The sequence below is a fragment of the Channa argus genome, chromosome 16 (assembly GCF_033026475.1).
Source record: "Channa argus isolate prfri chromosome 16, Channa argus male v1.0, whole genome shotgun sequence".
NCBI lineage: Eukaryota > Metazoa > Chordata > Actinopteri > Anabantiformes > Channidae > Channa > Channa argus.
The window spans coordinates 22,526,394-22,547,576 of NC_090212.1; the positions used below are offsets into that span (position 1 = coordinate 22,526,394).

Genomic DNA, 21,183 nt, shown 5'->3' on the forward strand with positions numbered 1-21,183 from the left:
CTTTGATTCCCAAATGTAATGAACATGGTTTATTGCATCTATAGCAAACAGATGATGTCATATTTCCAAAGTTTTGTTTTCTGAGCATAGAAGATTTTCCATCATGGGTCCAAAACTGTGGAATAACCTGCCTGAGGATATCAGCTTTCCTGAGATGTGAGATTCTTGTTTTTGTCTAAACAGTATATTCTATCTATATGACTTGATGCATTTACCTTGTGCTTTTCTTTGATTTTATATTTAACCTGATTTTATTTAATCTACTACTCTCCTTTCAGCTTATCCCATGAGTTCAGGGTTGCCACAGCAGATCATTGTCTGCATGTTGATTTGGCACAGTTTTTATGCCGGATACAACCCTCCCCAATTTCTACCAGGCTTCGACCAGCATCGCTGGGGATGGGCGGTTAGGGGTTCAGTGTCTTGCCCAGGGACACTTCGACATATAGCCAGGGCTGGGGATCAAACCACTCACCCTGTGGTCCGTAAGCAACTGCCTTTACCAACTGAGCTATAGCCGCCCCGTAACGTGATTTTATTTAATGATCTTTATTTTTCTTTTTTTCCCTTTGTACAGCACTTTGTTTGATAAGTGCTTTATAAATAAAGCTATTATTATTATGAAGGAAAAAGTCTCTGCTGAATACTTCTTATTTTCAAGAGCTCCTGTTTTATTTACAACTTACAATATGCTTCAGTTTTTGGCTAACATCTACCAAACTGTCTGCAGTAGTAAATATCTCCTCTGCAATAAAAGTTACAACATTTAAAGCATGTCGACTGTAAATCTATAATAAGAAAAAAATGCTTATTCTTCAGTTTTATTTTTGGCTTCACAGACTGCACAACACACAGAGTGAGTGTATCACACAATAAGAAACTGGTAACATGAAAGAACAAAAGCCATTAAAGCCACTTTCAGACTGGATAAGGAGTGATGACCTTAACACCACCTGCTCTTCTCAACCAGGAGCTCATGTTTCCTGCTCCTCCCATCATTTACATCCATATGTTTGGAATAGAAAGTTTCTCACAGCCTGAACAGACTCGCTAGGTGGATAATAGGGGAGGTGAGAGCAGGGCGGAGCAGAGATGTAATGTTTATGACTCTAAACACCCTTAATTCCCTTGGATGGGGCCGTTATGTGTGGCCTCCTTGGTGGATGTGTGAAGTCTTCTTCCAACATTCTGTGGTGGGTTGAGAAACAAATGAGGCAACTTTCCCTCAGACTGAAGAATGAACAGCAAAATGTTTCCAACCAAGCAGAAAAAAGTCCAGTTGACATGATTAAACCTTTGGATAGTACCATGTGTTTCCTTAGCCTGCATTTTCTCTTTATTTCAATTGTGCCCATTAAAATTAGCTGATTTATCTGTGATCAACTCATGTTTGTAATGAGCTCATGGATGTACAAACTATGACAGGAGTAATGTGACACTGGAGAAAACTTAAACGATTGTAAATGAAAATATGTGGCATCTTTTTCCCTCATTTCTAATTGGGTTTATGAACATCTTCATCTCACAGGACATTCATTTAGTGTTTATATCTCTGTCTACAGATTTTCTCTCTTCACCTTTGAATCTACTTTACAGATCAGTCAAATTCTGCCCTGTGATGTGGATCCTGTCTGAACGAGGCTTTAACAATATTTTATAACTAGAGGTGACAACAGGCAGCATGTTAAACAGAGTCTTGGCTCTGTTTCTATCCAGTGTAGGGAAACCTGAGGAGTGTGGCCTGCCCAGGGCCGAGCCGCAGGTTCGTCAGGTCCACGCTGCTGTCTGCAGGCAGGGCACTGCTGTTGGTGCTGAGGACCACGGTTGCCTGTCGGGGCAGCATCGCGCCGCTCAGCTGCAGCACGTCTGACTCGTCGGCCCAGTTGAAGGCAGCCAGGTAGCGCTCGCTCTGATCCCAGACCCTCAGGTACGCCAGTGATGAGGAGGAGTTAGAGAGAAGGACGAAATCTCCGAACAGCAGGGAGCGCTCTTTACCTCGCAGCTCACTCAGACCGCGGAAAAAACTGCGACAGGACAGACGCTCAGCCCTGTCCTCCTGTACACAGAGAGAGGACAACATCAGGGCACAGTACTCATTATAACGCGGTGCTATTACTGATGATAGTACTGTAACTGCTGCTCACTGTATTACAACAACTGTGTACTCCTGTACACACAGAGCACACACATGCACACAATTGTTGTCAATTGTTTTTATCCCTGCTACTGTTGTAGTATTGCTGAACCTCGCACTCTGACTACTAATTTAATTACTATAACTAGTATTAGTTATTTTACTAACACTACTACTGATGTTCTCCTGCTCTGCTAGTGTTGCTAGTACTACTAATACTACTGTCTTTGTCACTGTTTCTACCCATATGCCTCCTCAAACTACTGCTACTACTACTTTAACTGACGTTGTTGTGACAAATACTAATACTTTTGGTACTATCACCACTGTTAGTAGAGCCTACTACTACTACAAATACTTCTATATTTCTTACTGTTTCTACTAGTACAAGGGCTGCTGTTACTGTTATTACTGATACTGGCAGTACAATAGTATGACTTAAACCACCATTACTACAAGAACTAGTATTACTGTTTGTACTGTTACTGTCTTTGTTGGTACTACTACAACTATGAAAAATACTAATTCTTTCCTGCTTTTACCACAACTTCAGAAGCTGCTGGAACTATTACTGATGATACTAGTTGTACAACAACACCACTTAAACCATTAGAACTTGTACTAATACTACTACTGGGTCTACTTCTACTAATACCATTTCTGCTGTTTTACTGTATTTCTTAATACCAGTACTGCATTTCTAAGCATGGATACTTCTTGGCTTTTTTATCATTTGCAGTCAGTTTTACATGTTCTTCTGTTTTGATCAGTTGATCGGCTCAGTTGCAGTAAACAGTTGTAGAAAACACACTATTTGTACCTGCAGAGTATCATTAACCTTCTCATCCAAGTCCCACAGCATCTGAGGAAACTTAGTTCCCTGTAACAAAGATGATAAAATGTCAACATCGAAAAGATAAAAAAAAAGCGAGTCATAATTTTACCTGAGATACTGATGTTAGTACTAATGTTACTGCACCGTACTAAACTTTACCACATTCCTGAGTGCATACACTATGCTGTACCCACACTGCAGGATTAGAAAACCCTGTGTCACCTGCTGCTGATGTTAAGAAAGACACTGTGACAGACTCTGTCCTCACCTCGTCCATCAGTCCGATCTCGTCTCCATAGTTGAAGACTGGCGTCCCGGGCAGCGTAAACAGCAGTAATTGGTGCAGTTTGACCTGAGCCAGACCCACCAGTGACGCCAGGTGACCCTCGGCCCACCCCCGCAGGCTCCATACCAACTTAGTCTGACTGTGGGAGGAATACAAGAGCTGGATGGACCGAGCACGCTCCGTGGCCTCCATGTCTCTAAAGCAGAGGACTCTAGATATCAACAGGTCGACACCAGAGGACGAGAGGAGGGAGGACACTTCTTCAGCCGAGGAGCGCTCAGTGACGCCCATCAGGACCCTGGAAAACACAGAAAGTTATTGAGTGTAAATAAAATAATAATGTTTAGAGTGGGCCCATGTTTTTCCAGCCCTGAGCAGTGTCTGCAGGTATTCAGGTTGTAGGTTGTAGGAGCCCTACAACTGTCATCATTAATGTCAGGCAGCGTGTGAGCAGCCTGACAGCTTAGGGAATGTACACCTGCAGCTGTGTGAGCCAAACTTTCCCATTAGAAGTTGAAGTGTTATGGATGCAAACACACTTACAAAAGCAAAGTTAAAAACATGAAGGTTTTCTCTCATCTGGACTTTAGCATATGAACAGATAATCAACCTGAAAGAAGAGGCTGAAAGTGGAGGCTTTGTCCTTTGGAGAAAAGCAGGATTTTAGATACACTAGTATGAAACTTGAACATGTGTTCCCAAAGGGGCTGTTCAGTGGCTACTGGACTTGTTGGAAGCTCTGGAAACTCCAACTGAACAGCAGCTTTGGAATGATCCCAACAAAAATTGTGTTGTAATCTGCTTTGTGTGCAAGTTAAATGGGCCCTTCTCTCTGACCTCTTGTTGGGTCGCTCGTCCGTGTTGTTCTGGACGATGGCTCGGATGTCGCTCCACAGAGATGGCACCATGCTGGCTACATGCTCCACCCCGGACAGCTGGACACCGTCCACGCCTTCGTTCAGCCAGAACACCAGAGCAGACTGAGGAGAAACCAACAGATGTTAGACGCAGCTGTGACCAAGAATCATTCTAGAAGTTTCCCTCGGACCTAATGTCATTTCTGAAACATTCTCGGGAATGTTAAAAAGTGTCTGTTTCTGATTTCTAAGCCAATTTCTGGAGGTTTCTCCTGTATAAATCACACTGAATCTAAAAACTATAAACATCGATATTTGACACAAAGTGCAGCAGTTTGTCTCATTCTCTACCAGCTGAGTGTGTCCTGTACATTGATGCTCACCTTCAGTCTCTCTGCTACGTTCCTCACACTGATGTTGGCGAACCAGGGTCCAGATGATCCTTGGTAGTTTGGAGTCAGGTCCAGAACCACAGAAATACCTGCACAGGTGAGAGGTCGATCGCTTCATAAACAGATTTCATTCTGAAATGTTTGATCAGGGTGTCTCCTGATCTCTGTAACTTCAGGTTAATCTCACACGTGGAAATGTTTCCTCACCCTTCCTGTGAGCAGTCTGCATCAGACCTCTGAACTGCTCCAGGTTTCCAGCCTCAGGGGAAATCTCCTCAAACCTTAGATTCGCAGCTTCGTCAGGTGGAGCGACGTGGATTGGTCCAACCACCAGACCTTTGACCTTCAGCTGAGACAGGCCATCCATCTTCTGCTCCAGACCTGCAGGACATGCAGTGTCGTGAGGATGACTGCTGGTTGTAAAGGTGGAGGGATGCTAGTTAATAATAGTGATGGGCGGATCGATACCAAAATATCGATATTTCGATTTTGACGGCCAATTTTAAAATATCGATATATTCTGTTTATTTTCTCTGCAGTCATATCCGAATGTTTTCTGCTCCTTCTACATCAATTTGTATATTATTTGTGATGCACCGCATAGGAACTACTTTTCCTTCCGCCGATCCGCCCCATGAGCCACAATCTTCAACTAAACTTCTTCGACACGTGCTCGGCCGGCTGGCGGCTCCGCCTCCAAACACAGGCAGCATTTCGGACCGAAATGTATCATATTTATTCACGGACTATTTCGCTACGAACTTTCTGTTTCAAGAGAATTGTAGAAATAGGCAAAGTGTGTCTAATCCATAATTGGTTTTAAGCAAAGGGAAGGAAATACAGATGGGTATATAAGACATACATGTAGATGAGGGCGAGTCATGGATATAAGGTGACATAAACTGTTCACCTGATAAAGAAAGTGTCATGCTGTTGTCATGGAGATAAGTCAGAACGTTAATACGTTTTATTTAAAATAATGAAAATGTTAAAAATGCCAATAGGTTGAACAATGATTTAGCTGTCGTTTTAATGTTTTTAATTATTCCCTGTAAGGGCTCACGTGATCGTGTTTCATCGTGATCAGATGACAGAATTAACATAACACTCTGGATATCGGATCGGATCGATATCGCGATACTAGCCAAGGTATTACTTGGTGTCGGATCGAATCTGAAATCACTGGTATCGCCCATCACTAGTTAATAACAACTATCACGTGCTGAAAGAAAACTGTAATTCCTGTAATCCTGTAATTTGTTGTGTAGTTCTGCTCTGGTCACAATAAAAAACCAAATTGGTCAGATTCCCTGCTGCTTCCTCTTCTCTGTCCCTGCTGAAATTTGCTTAAGAGATTGTTGTTTTATCTGTTACCGTCCAGAACTGCAGTTCTTCCTCATTTCTCTAAACACCAAGACAGAAAACTGTTTTTCTAAATGTCCTAAGCAAACAGAAGCTAAACTCAGCTCTGCGTGTTCAAAATAAAACAAGGAAGCTGCTTCTTTCGGAGCAAAATTATCAGTTTAGGTTGTTATTTTTCGAGAATCGTACAGATAAATCTAGAGATGCCATTTCTCACCCTTCAGGTTGTGGGTGTCGGTGAAGGCCTGGACATGTCCGATCTGGTACAGCAGGCCGTTATTCCACCAGTTGGTGGGGGGAAGATCTCTGCAGCGAGGAGCCTGCAGGATGATGAAGACAGCTCCGACCAACATCCCCAACCAGCCGAGCCAGAACACCACCAGCAGTGCCCAGCGGGTCCGGACCCAGCTGAGAGAACAAGACAGACATCACAACACTGCCTCAAACTACAAAATCAGATGTTCCAAGATGTTGCCATCCAGATGACATTACAATTTTTACAAAGTGTCCAACTACAAGTAGTTTTCTTAAGTCAAACCAGGCTACATTTGGCATCTAAAACTGCTCCTGTTTCCAACAGTGTCGCTGATTGTTTTCACCTGAAACACAGCCCCCGTTAAAATGTCCAAAGGTTCCATTCCACTGGAACCAGGGACTGTTACACGTCCAATTCTCTGTCCATCTCATTAATATTAAGAGCAATTTGAAAAGTTCTAGTGGTTTTCCGTTTTTTCCATGTAAATTATAGGCGTCATACACAAAGGAAGTACTCCTACAGTACTCCTACAGTACTCCTACAGTACTCCTACATGTACTCATGTACACATCATCTGACTGTCTTTATGTTGTCTGAAGGCATCAGAGCCGCACCCTGCTGATCCAAACCTGCACTGAAGTAAAATGATAAACATACTCTAAATTTACTACAGTAAATCTACTGTGTGCTCCTCCTCACCCCGGGGTCCCCGCCACCCTCAGCAGCTCCTCCTTGGTTAGCCCCATGAATTTGACCTCCTCCACCTCCTCCGGGATCTTCAGCTTCACGGAGCCGTTTTTCTCCCCCGACAACACCGCCTCTCCATCGGCAGACGGAGCGTCCTCGGCCCGGTCTCCTCCGCCGGTCATCGGCTGCTTCTCCTGCTCATCCTGGTCCAGGTCTGCCTCGCTCACATCGGCCTCCGTCGCGTCAGCATCAGCTGCGACCTGAACCGGATCCTCCGCATCCTTCGGTTCTGGAGCATCTTTGGTCTTAGCCTCATGCTCAGGCTCCACGTTCGTTTCCTCCGTGTTCATGAGCCGTTAATTTACCGACAATTATATTATACCGGCAGAGTCTGTATGAATCACAGATGCGTCCGTGATGGGTGTCTGTGGACCGTGTGTCTCTCTGTCCGTCAGTCTGCTGCACTGCGCTAATGCTGCTTTCATGTGCTGTCGGAAACAAGGATATCCCCCAGCACCAGTCCGAGCTGTGTTTCCTAAAGAGTTAGAAAGTTATTTCGTTCTGAGGAAAAATACACTATATTGCTAAAAGTATTCGCTCACCTGCCTTTAGACCCATATGAACTTTAGTGACATCCCATTCTTAATCCATAGGGTTTAATATGACATCAGCCCACCCACTCTCCTGGGAAGGCTTTCCACGAGGTTTAGGAGTGTGTTTATGAAATACATAATACACAGTGCTCGCAGTCTTCGCTCTAATTCATCCCAAAGGTTTCTATCGGGTTGAGGTCAGGACTCTGTGCAGGCCAGTCAAGTTCTTCCACACCAAACTCACTCATCCATGTCTTTATGCACCTTGCTTTGTGCACCTGAATTCATTTATTTGGATGGGTGAGCGAATACTTTTGGCAATATAGTGTAACATCAGAACCACACGTGTACAGATCACGAGAACAGTTTTGATTTGGATGTTAAAATAACTGCAAAACATAAATAAAACCTATTTTAGAGACTTGTCTACTTCTTACGTGTATCTTTACTCCACAATGACAGATCGTGAAAACAGTCAAATCGTGACTTTACTGATGCTCCTTAGTTCTTTTATGTATTGGCAAAGTTGTCTACATTCATCTAATGTGATGGCAAATAAATTATCATTTAAAAGCATTGATTGATAAACTGATTTTAACTGATCTCGTAGTTTTCACTCAATTAAGAATTATTAAACTCGAATTCTTAACAATTCTTAAACTGATTTTTCCTTAATCTCTGAAATAAACATATTATAATCTAAATACCGATTATTTATTTTGATCATTCTTTAATCTTCATTTGGGCTGTGGAGTTCAAACTCTACCAGAACCGTTATTTGTAAAGATGCAGATATACATATCTCAAATATTACTGTGTTGAAAATATGCAAACATGTTGGAACAAATAGTTTTATTATTATATACATCATTGTAATATTTTATTTTATTATCACTGTCCAGTGAGTGGCTGCTGCAGTCTAGTGTCTAGACTGATATTTCAATTTTCAGAGTGCACCTGAAGGCCGCATTACCGGATTGGTCCAGTTTTTAATGCACAATGAGACTTTAGCCATCAGCATAAATAATACATTATTAAAAATGTATTAAATTAAAAAGGATAAAATAAGCACAGCAGATCCAGTTTAGCTTCCTGTATTTTCTCCATGTTTGCTGCAGATAAAACCCAGTCTGGATGTGGATGTGCTGCTGACACTGAAACCACTCAGTCCTGAGCTTCCTGACACAGGAACTGTTGTAAACCCTAAAACAACACCAGTGTTTCCATCTCATGTATAGGATGAGTTCAGCAGAAGGGGGTCAGTGAGCCAAATGTTCACTCAGACATTTCATCAGGACAAAGTTCCCAGTATCGTCATGGGGTGGGCTTCCCGGCTCCACTGTCGGGCTGGATCACTCCCTTCAGCCTCTTTGCTTACTTACTTCAGCCAACTCAGTACAATCAGCCTTTACCCTGTGTCACCCACATGCACAACACAAAACCAGTGAGTTACATATGTTGTCAATAGCCTTCAAACAATACAGACTATATAACACTGACGTTTCCAGATTTAAAAAATGAGAGAAACAGAAAGAATGTGAGTAATAAAGCTGCAGACTCAGCAGAGTTTTCCAGTCAAAGTCAAAATCTCTCAGGCTAGTGTCCGTACTAAAGCACATCAACTTAAATAGAGCACAGTTAGCGTGTGCGCCTCTTGAACCAAGTGCAGTATAAGGTCACTTTGGGGCTGTGTATCTTTCTTCTGTATCCATGTTGACCTCGACCCATAATGCCACAGTGATGCCCCTCACCAACTCTAGTTAGATGACCCATCCATCAAAATAAAAACTTTCACGAGTCAATTAAACTTTCGTCCAAACATTAGTTTAGCATCTCACATAAAGACCGTTTTAAATAATACATTTCTAACAGTTGTATGAACTCAAATAATTATGAAATTATAACAGAGCCATAATAAGAAAACTAAATTTTTCCAAAAACATGTCTTTCAGACAATTACAGCTCGTGCCTTGTCATTCAAGAAAGAGTTTTCTCAGTTGGGCTACAGGCCCTACATGAAACCTGGACTCAGGAAATTGGCTAAATAAGAAATGAGAAATGTTGAACGATCATGAAACTTTTGAGAAGTTTAATCGTGTCTCCCGATTGTTCACAGAATCTCCTTCTCATGCTCCTGCTGCTCAAGCAGAAGTTTGTAATTTTCTCCTAAACATTAACTAATCGGTCTCGTGCGTTTCTGAAGCTGCTTGTTGTTGTTGTGGCTCCTTCTGCCTAAACCCTGGAGGAAGACTTTACCTCCAGAGCAGCAGAAGTGGGTCAGCAAGGTCCTCTTTGTGAGGGACCAGACAGGGAGGCCAGTCCTCTCTCTGGACCTCCAGCTGTGGTACCACCCACCTGGTCCACAGCTGAATTACTATCAGTGTCCTTCAAGCCCTTACGCCTTTTTCCAGCTTCCGTTCTTCCTCTGGGCCCCTTACTGGATGTGGCAGTACCTCCTCAGGTGTCCTGACTGTGGACTTAAACTAATGGGCTGCTGCATCTACAGAACCGTCCGTAAAGTTCTGGACACTGATGGATGGTACTACGTGGCCACAGAATACCTAGAGTGCAGGTACTGGTGACGCTTTTCAGGGCTTAGACTGCTTAAAAACGATTGCAGTTTTATTAACTCTTTTTGTGGAAAGTAAAAATTTTTCTGCAGGAACAACACGAACACAGTTTTTAAAAATCATTTTCTCCACAGGAGCTGTAGGAAGAAGCTTGCCGGTTGGTCAGAAGGTGTAAGGAAACAACTAGGCCTCCACCACCAGCAGCTGTTCCCTGTAGTGATGTCGTACAAGTAAATATACTGCACGTGCAGCCTGGTGTGACGCTGATTTTTAGTAGGTTTCAGATACGCCTCAAAGTGGGTGTTTATCTGGAGAATTGCTTTGTGCTGCAGGCTTTCCTGTAATAAGAAACTACTGGCTCTGATGATGGACGGCGGCAGCGTCCATCGCCTTCACTCCTTCCTGGTGGAGCAGCACACGGCAGAGTGGATGATGAGAGCCACTCACTACCTACTCACCTGCAGCAGGTTTGAGGTGCCAGAAGTGGATCCGCTCCCACTCCCTCCTCTGCCAAAGCTGCAGCCGGTGCCCACCACCATGTGGCTGTTGGCTGCCTATGTCAAGGAGTCCTTTAGTAGGATTGATGAGCTGAGGGCGAAGGTGACTTCCACTTTTGGCTCCCTCCTTAACATGACCTCAAGCAAGAAGGTGAGAACATTTAACTCTAGTCTGGTATTAAAATAGTAAGTGTGTGAGTTATCTTTCATCTCTTATCTTTCATCCTGATAATGATGTTAAAACATGACATAATGTGTCTTGTGTAATGATAATGTAACTGTTAGTGGCATCAAACCTCACAATAAACAGCAGCAAGCAGTTTTTCCACTGCACCGCAGATCAACGTAAAGCCTCTTTTAAATATAAACTGCAGACAATGTCAGGAGAAATCAGCTATGTACCTTACCCAGAGTTGTCGTTTCACACATGTAACACACAGCGGGGGATCGTCAGAGTCAGAAGTGTCTCACAGGAGAAACCTTGCTTGAGTTTAGTGGGGCTGAGTGTGCACAGGAGGCCCAACATGATAGAAAATTTAAACTGTGGGACACAGTATTTTATTTAGAGCACTGAAGTGTCTCACTCAGGCACTTGCACCCTCACATACACAACCTCCGGATAAAGTCTGTAGAATTTCAGGAATATTGTGCATGTGTGAGAGATGTGTCCTCATGGCTGCTGCTCACTGTGGCTGCTACTGTCTGTTCATAAGTCCATATCTACTTTAACTAAGCCGTTTCTGTCGCACAGCTGCTGAAGCTCAACTAGGTGAAACACTACAGTTCTGTTACCTCTTCAGCATTAAGGTTCAGTAGGTATCAGCTGTAAGTTTCTAAAGCTGTGTATAAAGCAGCAGAAGCTGATCTTTAAACACTAAGTCAAAGTACAAAGCAGAAACAGGAGTGAACACTTTAAACCACAGAGACTCAGAGTTGGGTTCTGATCGTAAACAGGGCCACAGCTACAGGCTCCTGCTGTGTAATGGAAACACTGTTGTATGTGTGGTTTTCCTGGTTTGGCTCTTTGACCCTGTGAGGTCTGTGAACTGTTATCACCTGTCATATGCAGGTGACGACAAAACTGGCCGGAGCTGATGCTGGTACTGCTCACTGCATGAGCAGCGTGGGGAACGAGCTGGGTTAGTTCTGGTGTCCGTCCTGACACAGACCGAGGGCTTTGGCCTGCAGGACATGTCCAAGGGTCTGCAGGAGCGATACCGGGGGGGCTGGAAAGGATCCTCCACTGGTTCTCTACCTGGACAGATATTGCTGCATTTGGGACAGAGGACACTCAGCAGCTGCTCTGTTCCCCATGTGGCCACAGATGTTGGTAAGACTGGACATCAGGAGTTTCCTCGACAGATTGGCAGCAGGTGTGACCTCAAAGAGCCACCCTCTCTACCCAGACTTCATGCGGCATCTGTCTAGCTGCATCTTTGAGTGGGACCCAGAGGACCTGTCCCGGTGGAGGACTAGCAGGCAGGCACGGTGGTCCCTGTCCAACATAAGCGGTAACATCAGGGGTTGAAATATTCAGAGTCTCTCAACATCTTAAGATCTGCTACCTCCAGCTCTGCTTCCCGTCTTTTCTTCAGTGCCACTGTCTCTAAGCCGAACAACTAGTATATTGCAAAATACTGCAATTAAATGTTATTGTAATGAAACCATTGCTCTGTGGGCTTCTGAAACAAATACTCCCAGGTCACTTTTTGCCCTTGACCATAGATCAGTCACAAAGTCAGATAAACAGGTTGTACTTACAGATGTATTACTGTGATTGTGCTTCTATTTATAAATGTTGAGGACAAAACATTAGAAACACTTCATAAACATATTGACATACCTCTGAGTCAAAACTGATCATTATTGCAGAACAGCATGTTTTATTGATGGCCAGAAAAACCTTCCATCCTCAATAAAGTTTACCATGGCACAGCTGTACTGCTGTGGGAGTTTCATATAAAATGATTCCAGCTAATCAGAGTTTGGTCTTTCAGAGGGAAGATGCTTAAAAACGTTCTGTGTGTTTATGCACCATTCAGTTCTGTTTTAAGCAGAAATAGCATCAGTCAGCGATCAGCAAAATGCGAAACTCCATAATTATTTTCTGCACTTTGGTAACAGCACACATTAAAACAGTGGCACAGAGTTACATCATTAATGCTTCATGAAGTTGTGGTGACAGCATCAAATGAGGAATCGAGAATGAAAAAACGAGTGTGGGTCAGTGTAACACCATGTCTACACACAGGGAGGAGCTGTAGGTGGAGCAGCTACAGTGGGAGGAGACTGATAACAGCACAGAATGTAGTCCTGCCTCTACAGGCTTTAAACAGGGTCATCTTTTCACAGCTCACATTAATTTATCATATACAGCAGAAATCTGACAAAGGGTGACATAAATGTAAGAGGAGTCACGACCTGTAAATAATAGAGACCTGTTTAGACCACTTCAGGTGAATCCACGAAGAGCACAAACAAAAACCTGCTGACGCATGGATGTGCTGTTCTGATTCTGATTCTATAGCAGGGTAGTAGGTACAAGTTAATATACCATTTACGACTCGAACTTTAATTTACTGTGTTACTCCTTTGAGCATTTATTATTGTTAATCTAATATGACAGTATCGTGCTGCTACTTTCTTAGTACACTCTAGAAAGACACTGTGCCTTGTTACTAACACGTGCTGTCAGTTGTTGAACTGGATCTCACTTCCTTTTAGACCATGAAAGTAATACACTTCATCTAATCCTACCTGGGGATTTGTCGGCTCACAAAACATGAACTTTTATTCAAATCAAATATCATTAGAATCTGAATTTTGTAGTCCCAATTTAAAAAAAGAGGGGAGGGGAGGGGACTATGTTTGAGAGTTTGAGATATTTTGTTGAAATAAATTAGGTTTTATTCATGGAATGCGGTATAACGATATTTGTATTTTCTTTTGCACCGAACGGTAAACGGATTAGGAGCCGGATACCTGTTAATGGCTCATCAGTTGACATCAGTCCCGTCTAAATGTGAGTAAAACCAATGATGGTTCAGCTTTGGTGTCTGCGGCGACAGGCTGACACCTGCTGCTGAGCGTGAGGAACTGCAGCTCAAATGTAGAACAGAGAAAGAAGCAGCAGGAAGCAGGAGGACAGTTGGTCTTTTCCTTTTCTGGCTGTAGTCAGCACAGCCAAGGCAAGAGCTGCCTCACTAAAGTGAGTCAAAGGACTCTGATGAGAAGCTGCTGCGGCTGTGAAATGCTGCTGGTTTCTCTATCCTGGTCCCACATGAGACCAGCAGAGAGACGTTCACATCTTCACAGCGAGAATCCATAATGTGGTCACGCTGTGCGTGTAATCACACATTTAGTTCTGTCCACAGACGGTAACAGTCATAATGTGATTTCTCCTGATTGCTCCTCTGTCCTCCCAGGCCCAGTCTGAAGAGACCCTGGTCTGTCTCATGTCCAAACTGCTGATCATCACCCATTAGGGAGGAGGTCAGCCGAGTGATCCCACACTGCAGCCTGTGTGTGTTCCTCCCTCAGCCCTCAGCCTGTCCTCTGCCCCCCCTCTGTCGCTGTGTGTGTGTCAGCAGCTGCAGGGCCTCTGGGAGGAATGCAGGGGGAGGAGCTGTGAGTACAGCTTTTGTTCTTTGTCCAATCCTCAGTGCCTGACGTACAGGCTATTTGCATAAAATTCCCATCAGCCCCCTTGCTCCTCAGCTCCTCGCTGCTTATGGGAACAGGACCGAGCCAATCCGGGTCAGGGCGGGTCACTTGTGGGCCACTGTTGCTCACTGTGGGTCTCTGCACATCTCCCAGGTGTGTGTACGCAGACCTCTCTGCCCTGAATGAGGCTCAAAAAGCTGCTGAAAGCCGTCACCATGAGTCATGAGCGTGGTGCCTCGGTGCCCTCTAAATACAAACCAGTGACGTAGAACAGTTGTGTTACTTCGGTAGCACATATACTAAAATTGGAACGATACAGAGAAGATTAGCATGGCCCCTGCGCAAGGATGACACGCAAATTCGTGAAGCGTTTCTCATTTTGTTTTTACCTATCAACGGAAAGTAACACACACACACACAGACCAGCAGTGGACTCACACAGCGACCTAAAAGCCTGGTTTCCACCTGTGAGAAACTAAAGAAAACCACGACAAATACTCGTAGGTCACACCTACAATAATCTAGCGACATTCAGGAGCAAACAGCTGCAGTTTGAAAAGCTCTAAATGCACTTTAGTCTGGATCTGGATAAACACACGCTCTTTTTGTGTTAAACCGCTTTAGTGCGCTCTCCACTGCTCACGCTTTTCGCGCGGCCTTACGTCACATGACCAGCGCTCATCTAATCGTTTGAGCCGGGATCGAGGTCTCAGGGCTCTACTCATGTTGTCTGTATTTCAAAAATACTAAAGTGTAGTGTATGTTCACTTGGGAAACGTAGTGGATAATGCAAAAAAACTGGGTTTCCATGATTTTCTTTAGTTTGTCACAGTTGTCTGTTCAGTTTGTTTAACATGTTAAATGTTAAATCCTGCTCTAATCTTCCCAACAAAACCTTCTCGCAGCTTTGGTATCTGGAATCATTCGTCACCATGAGTCAGGAGCGTGGTGCCTCGGTGCCCTCTAAATACAAACCAGTGACGTAGAACAGTTGTGTTACTTCGGTAGCACATATACTAAAATTGGAACGATACAGAGAAGATTAGCATGGCCCCTGCGCAAGGATGACACGCAAATTCGTGAAGCGTTCCTCATTTTGTTTTTACCTATCAACGGAAAGTAACACACACACACACAGACCAGCAGTGGACTCACACAGCGACCTAAAAGCCTGGTTTCCACCTGTGAGAAACTAAAGAAAACCACGACAAATACTCGTAGGTCACACCTACAATAATCTAGCGACATTCAGGAGCAAACAGCTGCAGTTTGAAAAGCTCTAAATGCACTTTAGTCTGGATCTGGATAAACACACGCTCTTTTTGTGTTAAACCGCTTTAGTGCGCTCTCCACTGCTCACGCTTTTCGCGCGGCCTTACGTCACATGACCAGCGCTCATCTAATCGTTTGAGCCGGGATCGAGGTCTCAGGGCTCTACTCATGTTGTCTGTATTTCAAAAATACTAAAGTGTAGTGTATGTTCACTTGGGAAACGTAGTGGATAATGCAAAAAAAGCGATCCTCATTTTTGTTTCCTTCCTGTGTTTGTTACTTTCCGTTGATAGGTAAAAACAAAATGAGGAACGCTTCACGAATTTGCGTGTCATCCTTGCGCAGGGGCCATGCTAATCTTCTCTGTATCGTTCCAATTTTAGTATATGTGCTACCGAAGTAACACAACTGTTCCATGTCACTGGTTTGTATTTAGAGGGCACCGAGGCACCACGCTCCTGACTCATGGTGACGAATGATTCCAGATACCAAAGCTGCGAGAAGGTTTTGTTGGGAAGATTAGAGCAGGATTTAACATTTAACATGTTAAACAAACTGAACAGACAACTGTGACAAACTAAAGAAAATCATGGAAACCCAGTTTTTTTGCATTATCCACTACGTTTCCCAAGTGAACGTACACTACACTTTAGTATTTTTGAAATACAGACAACATGAGTAGAGCCCTGAGATCTCGATCCCGGCTCACACGATTGGATGAGCGCTGGTCATGTGACGTAAGGCCGCGCGAAAAGCGTGAGCAGTGGAGAGCGCACTAAAGCGGTTTAACACAAAAAGAGCGTGTGTTTATCCAGATCCAGACTAAAGTGCATTTAGAGCTTTTCAAACTGCAGCTGTTTGCTCCTGAATGTCGCTAGATTATTGTAGGTGTGACCTACGAGTATTTGTCGTGGTTTTCTTTAGTTTCTCACAGGTGGAAACCAGGCTTTTAGGTCGCTGTGTGAGTCCACTGCTGGTCTGTGTGTGTGTGTGTTACTTTCCGTTGATAGGTAAAAACAAAATGAGGAACGCTTCACGAATTTGCGTGTCATCCTTGCGCAGGGGCCATGCTAATCTTCTCTGTATCGTTCCAATTTTAGTATATGTGCTACCGAAGCAACACAACTTTTCCGTACAGCTGGTTTGTATTTACAGGGCACTGAGGCACCACGCTCCTGACTCATGGTGACGAATGATTCCAGATACCAAAGCTGCGAGAAGGTTCTGTTGGGAAGATTAGAGCAGGATTTAACATTTGGGTTTCAAAGCAAAACACACAAACTACACTTTTTATTTGCTTCATGAAACATGAAAATGTATTTATTACGTTGCGTCAGATGTAGGCACATTGAATGTAGGCACATTTCATTGTGCAGGGAAACATGCTTTCTGTCTGTGCATATGACAATAAACACTTTGAATCTTGAATTTTGAATCTTTGAAGATGGTGGAATTCCGTTTTTTGAACATGGGGAACTTGGACGTGGACGAGCTGTCAGTGCACGTATGTGAATGTGGCCTTGTAAACACTGTCCCAGCATTTGTAGGCACAAACTGAACGGACAACTGTGACAAACTAAAGAAAATCATGGAAAACCAGTTTTTTGCATTATCCACTACGTTTCCCAAGTGAACGTACACTACACTTTAGTATTTATGAAATACAGACAACATGAGTAGAGCCCTGAGACCTCGATCCCGGCTAAAGTTATTAGATGAGCGCCGTTCATGTGACGTAAGCCCGCGCGAAAAGCGTGAGCACTGAAGCGGTTTAACACAAAAAGAGCGTGTGTTTATCCAGATCCAGACTAAAGTGCATTTAGAGCTTTTCAAACTGCAGCTGTTTGCTCCTGAATGTCGCTAGATTATTGTAGGTGTGACCTACGAGTATTTGTCGTGGTTTTCTTTAGTTTCTCACAGGTGGAAACCAGGCTTTTAGGTCGCTGTGTGAGTCCACTGCTGGTCTGTGTGTGTGTGTGTTACTTTCCGTTGATAGGTAAAAACAAAATGAGGAACGCTTCACGAATTTGCGTGTCATCCTTGCGCAGGGGCCATGCTAATCTTCTCTGTATCGTTCCAATTTTAGTATATGTGCTACCGAAGTAACACAACTGTTCTACGTCACTGGTTTGTATTTAGAGGGCACCGAGGCACCACGCTCCTGACTCATGGTGACGAATGATTCCAGATACCAAAGCTGCGAGAAGGTTTTGTTGGGAAGATTAGAGCAGGATTTAACATTTAACATGTTAAACAAACTGAACAGACAACTGTGACAAACTAAAGAAAATCATGGAAACCCAGTTTTTTTGCATTATCCACTACGTTTCCCAAGTGAACATACACTACACTTTAGTATTTTTGAAATACAGACAACATGAGTAGAGCCCTGAGACCTCGATCCCGGCTCAAACGATTAGATGAGCGCTGGTCATGTGACGTAAGGCCGCGCGAAAAGCGTGAGCAGTGGAGAGCGCACTAAAGCGGTTTAACACAAAAAGAGCGTGTGTTTATCCAGATCCAGACTAAAGTGCATTTAGAGCTTTTCAAACTGCAGCTGTTTGCTCCTGAATGTCGCTAGATTATTGTAGGTGTGACCTACGAGTATTTGTCGTGGTTTTCTTTAGTTTCTCACAGGTGGAAACCAGGCTTTTAGGTCGCTGTGTGAGTCCACTGCTGGTCTGTGTGTGTGTGTGTTACTTTCCGTTGATAGGTAAAAACAAAATGAGGAACGCTTCACGAATTTGCGTGTCATCCTTGCGCAGGGGCCATGCTAATCTTCTCTGTATCGTTCCAATTTTAGTATATGTGCTACCGAAGTAACACAACTGTTCCATGTCACTGGTTTGTATTTAGAGGGCACCGAGGCACCACGCTCCTGACTCATGGTGACGAATGATTCCAGATACCAAAGCTGCGAGAAGGTTTTGTTGGGAAGATTAGAGCAGGATTTAACATTTAACATGTTAAACAAACTGAACAGACAACTGTGACAAACTAAAGAAAATCATGGAAACCCAGTTTTTTTGCATTATCCACTACGTTTCCCAAGTGAACGTACACTACACTTTAGTATTTTTGAAATACAGACAACATGAGTAGAGCCCTGAGATCTCGATCCCGGCTCACACGATTGGATGAGCGCTGGTCATGTGACGTAAGGCCGCGCGAAAAGCGTGAGCAGTGGAGAGCGCACTAAAGCGGTTTAACACAAAAAGAGCGTGTGTTTATCCAGATCCAGACTAAAGTGCATTTAGAGCTTTTCAAACTGCAGCTGTTTGCTCCTGAATGTCGCTAGATTATTGTAGGTGTGACCTACGAGTATTTGTCGTGGTTTTCTTTAGTTTCTCACAGGTGGAAACCAGGCTTTTAGGTCGCTGTGTGAGTCCACTGCTGGTCTGTGTGTGTGTGTGTTACTTTCCGTTGATAGGTAAAAACAAAATGAGGAACGCTTCACGAATTTGCGTGTCATCCTTGCGCAGGGGCCATGCTAATCTTCTCTGTATCGTTCCAATTTTAGTATATGTGCTACCGAAGCAACACAACTTTTCCGTACAGCTGGTTTGTATTTACAGGGCACTGAGGCACCACGCTCCTGACTCATGGTGACGAATGATTCCAGATACCAAAGCTGCGAGAAGGTTCTGTTGGGAAGATTAGAGCAGGATTTAACATTTGGGTTTCAAAGCAAAACACACAAACTACACTTTTTATTTGCTTCATGAAACATGAAAATGTATTTATTACGTTGCGTCAGATGTAGGCACATTGAATGTAGGCACATTTCATTGTGCAGGGAAACATGCTTTCTGTCTGTGCATATGACAATAAACACTTTGAATCTTGAATTTTGAATCTTTGAAGATGGTGGAATTCCGTTTTTTGAACATGGGGAACTTGGACGTGGACGAGCTGTCAGTGCACGTATGTGAATGTGGCCTTGTAAACACTGTCCCAGCATTTGTAGGCACAAACTGAACGGACAACTGTGACAAACTAAAGAAAATCATGGAAAACCAGTTTTTTGCATTATCCACTACGTTTCCCAAGTGAACGTACACTACACTTTAGTATTTATGAAATACAGACAACATGAGTAGAGCCCTGAGACCTCGATCCCGGCTAAAGTTATTAGATGAGCGCCGTTCATGTGACGTAAGCCCGCGCGAAAAGCGTGAGCACTGAAGCGGTTTAACACAAAAAGAGCGTGTGTTTATCCAGATCCAGACTAAAGTGCATTTAGAGCTTTTCAAACTGCAGCTGTTTGCTCCTGAATGTCGCTAGATTATTGTAGGTGTGACCTACGAGTATTTGTCGTGGTTTTCTTTAGTTTCTCACAGGTGGAAACCAGGCTTTTAGGTCGCTGTGTGAGTCCACTGCTGGTCTGTGTGTGTGTGTGTTACTTTCCGTTGATAGGTAAAAACAAAATGAGGAACGCTTCACGAATTTGCGTGTCATCCTTGCGCAGGGGCCATGCTAATCTTCTCTGTATCGTTCCAATTTTAGTATATGTGCTACCGAAGTAACACAACTGTTCTACGTCACTGGTTTGTATTTAGAGGGCACCGAGGCACCACGCTCCTGACTCATGGTGACGAATGATTCCAGATACCAAAGCTGCGAGAAGGTTTTGTTGGGAAGATTAGAGCAGGATTTAACATTTAACATGTTAAACAAACTGAACAGACAACTGTGACAAACTAAAGAAAATCATGGAAACCCAGTTTTTTTGCATTATCCACTACGTTTCCCAAGTGAACATACACTACACTTTAGTATTTTTGAAATACAGACAACATGAGTAGAGCCCTGAGACCTCGATCCCGGCTCAAACGATTAGATGAGCGCTGGTCATGTGACGTAAGGCCGCGCGAAAAGCGTGAGCAGTGGAGAGCGCACTAAAGCGGTTTAACACAAAAAGAGCGTGTGTTTATCCAGATCCAGACTAAAGTGCATTTAGAGCTTTTCAAACTGCAGCTGTTTGCTCCTGAATGTCGCTAGATTATTGTAGGTGTGACCTACGAGTATTTGTCGTGGTTTTCTTTAGTTTCTCACAGGTGGAAACCAGGCTTTTAGGTCGCTGTGTGAGTCCACTGCTGGTCTGTGTGTGTGTGTGTTACTTTCCGTTGATAGGTAAAAACAAAATGAGGAACGCTTCACGAATTTGCGTGTCATCCTTGCGCAGGGGCCATGCTAATCTTCTCTGTATCGTTCCAATTTTAGTATATGTGCTACCGAAGTAACACAACTGTTCTACGTCACTGGTTTGTATTTAGAGGGCACCGAGGCACCACGCTCCTGACTCATGGTGACGAATGATTCCAGATACCAAAGCTGCGAGAAGGTTTTGTTGGGAAGATTAGAGCAGGATTTAACATTTAACATGTTAAACAAACTGAACAGACAACTGTGACAAACTAAAGAAAATCATGGAAACCCAGTTTTTTTGCATTATCCACTACGTTTCCCAAGTGAACATACACTACACTTTAGTATTTTTGAAATACAGACAACATGAGTAGAGCCCTGAGACCTCGATCCCGGCTCAAACGATTAGATGAGCGCTGGTCATGTGACGTAAGGCCGCGCGAAAAGCGTGAGCAGTGGAGAGCGCACTAAAGCGGTTTAACACAAAAAGAGCGTGTGTTTATCCAGATCCAGACTAAAGTGCATTTAGAGCTTTTCAAACTGCAGCTGTTTGCTCCTGAATGTCGCTAGATTATTGTAGGTGTGACCTACGAGTATTTGTCGTGGTTTTCTTTAGTTTCTCACAGGTGGA

At 43.6% G+C, this 21,183-nt stretch overlaps 1 protein-coding gene and 9 non-coding genes across 10 annotated transcripts; 2 read left to right on the forward strand and 8 right to left on the reverse strand.

Annotated features, from left to right (window-relative positions):
- Positions 1–807: 807 nt before the first annotated feature.
- Positions 808–7,298, reverse strand: slc3a2b (solute carrier family 3 member 2b). Its single transcript, XM_067480536.1, has 8 exons — positions 6,822–7,298; positions 6,084–6,274; positions 4,712–4,885; positions 4,496–4,593; positions 4,093–4,235; positions 3,238–3,553; positions 2,955–3,014; positions 808–2,056 (listed from the first exon to the last, which is right to left on the reverse strand). Exons 1-8 carry the CDS (start codon positions 7,157–7,159, stop codon positions 1,709–1,711), a joined length of 1,668 nt encoding a protein of 555 aa, XP_067336637.1. The 5' UTR covers positions 7,160–7,298; the 3' UTR covers positions 808–1,708.
- A 7,110-nt stretch (positions 7,299–14,408) lies between these two features.
- On the forward strand, positions 14,409–14,514 carry LOC137101993 (U6 spliceosomal RNA). The gene has a single exon (XR_010911151.1). It is a non-coding gene; the product is annotated as a U6 spliceosomal RNA (small nuclear RNA).
- A 611-nt stretch (positions 14,515–15,125) lies between these two features.
- On the forward strand, positions 15,126–15,231 carry LOC137101987 (U6 spliceosomal RNA). Its single transcript, XR_010911145.1, has one exon. It is a non-coding gene; the product is annotated as a U6 spliceosomal RNA (small nuclear RNA).
- A 473-nt stretch (positions 15,232–15,704) lies between these two features.
- Positions 15,705–15,810, reverse strand: LOC137101988 (U6 spliceosomal RNA). The gene has a single exon (XR_010911146.1). It is a non-coding gene; the product is annotated as a U6 spliceosomal RNA (small nuclear RNA).
- Positions 15,811–16,421: 611 nt separating this feature from the next.
- Positions 16,422–16,527, reverse strand: LOC137101995 (U6 spliceosomal RNA). The gene has a single exon (XR_010911153.1). It is a non-coding gene; the product is annotated as a U6 spliceosomal RNA (small nuclear RNA).
- An 880-nt stretch (positions 16,528–17,407) lies between these two features.
- Positions 17,408–17,513, reverse strand: LOC137101989 (U6 spliceosomal RNA). The gene has a single exon (XR_010911147.1). It is a non-coding gene; the product is annotated as a U6 spliceosomal RNA (small nuclear RNA).
- Positions 17,514–18,124: 611 nt separating this feature from the next.
- LOC137101990 (U6 spliceosomal RNA) lies at positions 18,125–18,230 on the reverse strand. The gene has a single exon (XR_010911148.1). It is a non-coding gene; the product is annotated as a U6 spliceosomal RNA (small nuclear RNA).
- Positions 18,231–18,841: 611 nt separating this feature from the next.
- LOC137101996 (U6 spliceosomal RNA) lies at positions 18,842–18,947 on the reverse strand. Its single transcript, XR_010911154.1, has one exon. It is a non-coding gene; the product is annotated as a U6 spliceosomal RNA (small nuclear RNA).
- Positions 18,948–19,827: 880 nt separating this feature from the next.
- LOC137101991 (U6 spliceosomal RNA) lies at positions 19,828–19,933 on the reverse strand. The gene has a single exon (XR_010911149.1). It is a non-coding gene; the product is annotated as a U6 spliceosomal RNA (small nuclear RNA).
- A 611-nt stretch (positions 19,934–20,544) lies between these two features.
- On the reverse strand, positions 20,545–20,650 carry LOC137101992 (U6 spliceosomal RNA). The gene has a single exon (XR_010911150.1). It is a non-coding gene; the product is annotated as a U6 spliceosomal RNA (small nuclear RNA).
- Positions 20,651–21,183: the final 533 nt, after the last annotated feature.

Bases quoted from the DNA above. Each gene is read 5' to 3' on its own strand.
- slc3a2b (XM_067480536.1), bottom strand. From the start codon at position 7,159: ATGAACACGGAGGAAACGAACGTGGAGCCTGAGCATGAGGCTAAGACC. The intron at 4,594-4,711 runs GTGAGGAAACAT...TCACCTGTGCAG, and splicing joins GCAGACTGCTCACAGGAAGG to GTATTTCTGTGGTTCTGGAC. The intron at 4,236-4,495 runs GTGAGCATCAAT...GTTTCTCCTCAG, and splicing joins ACGTAGCAGAGAGACTGAAG to TCTGCTCTGGTGTTCTGGCT.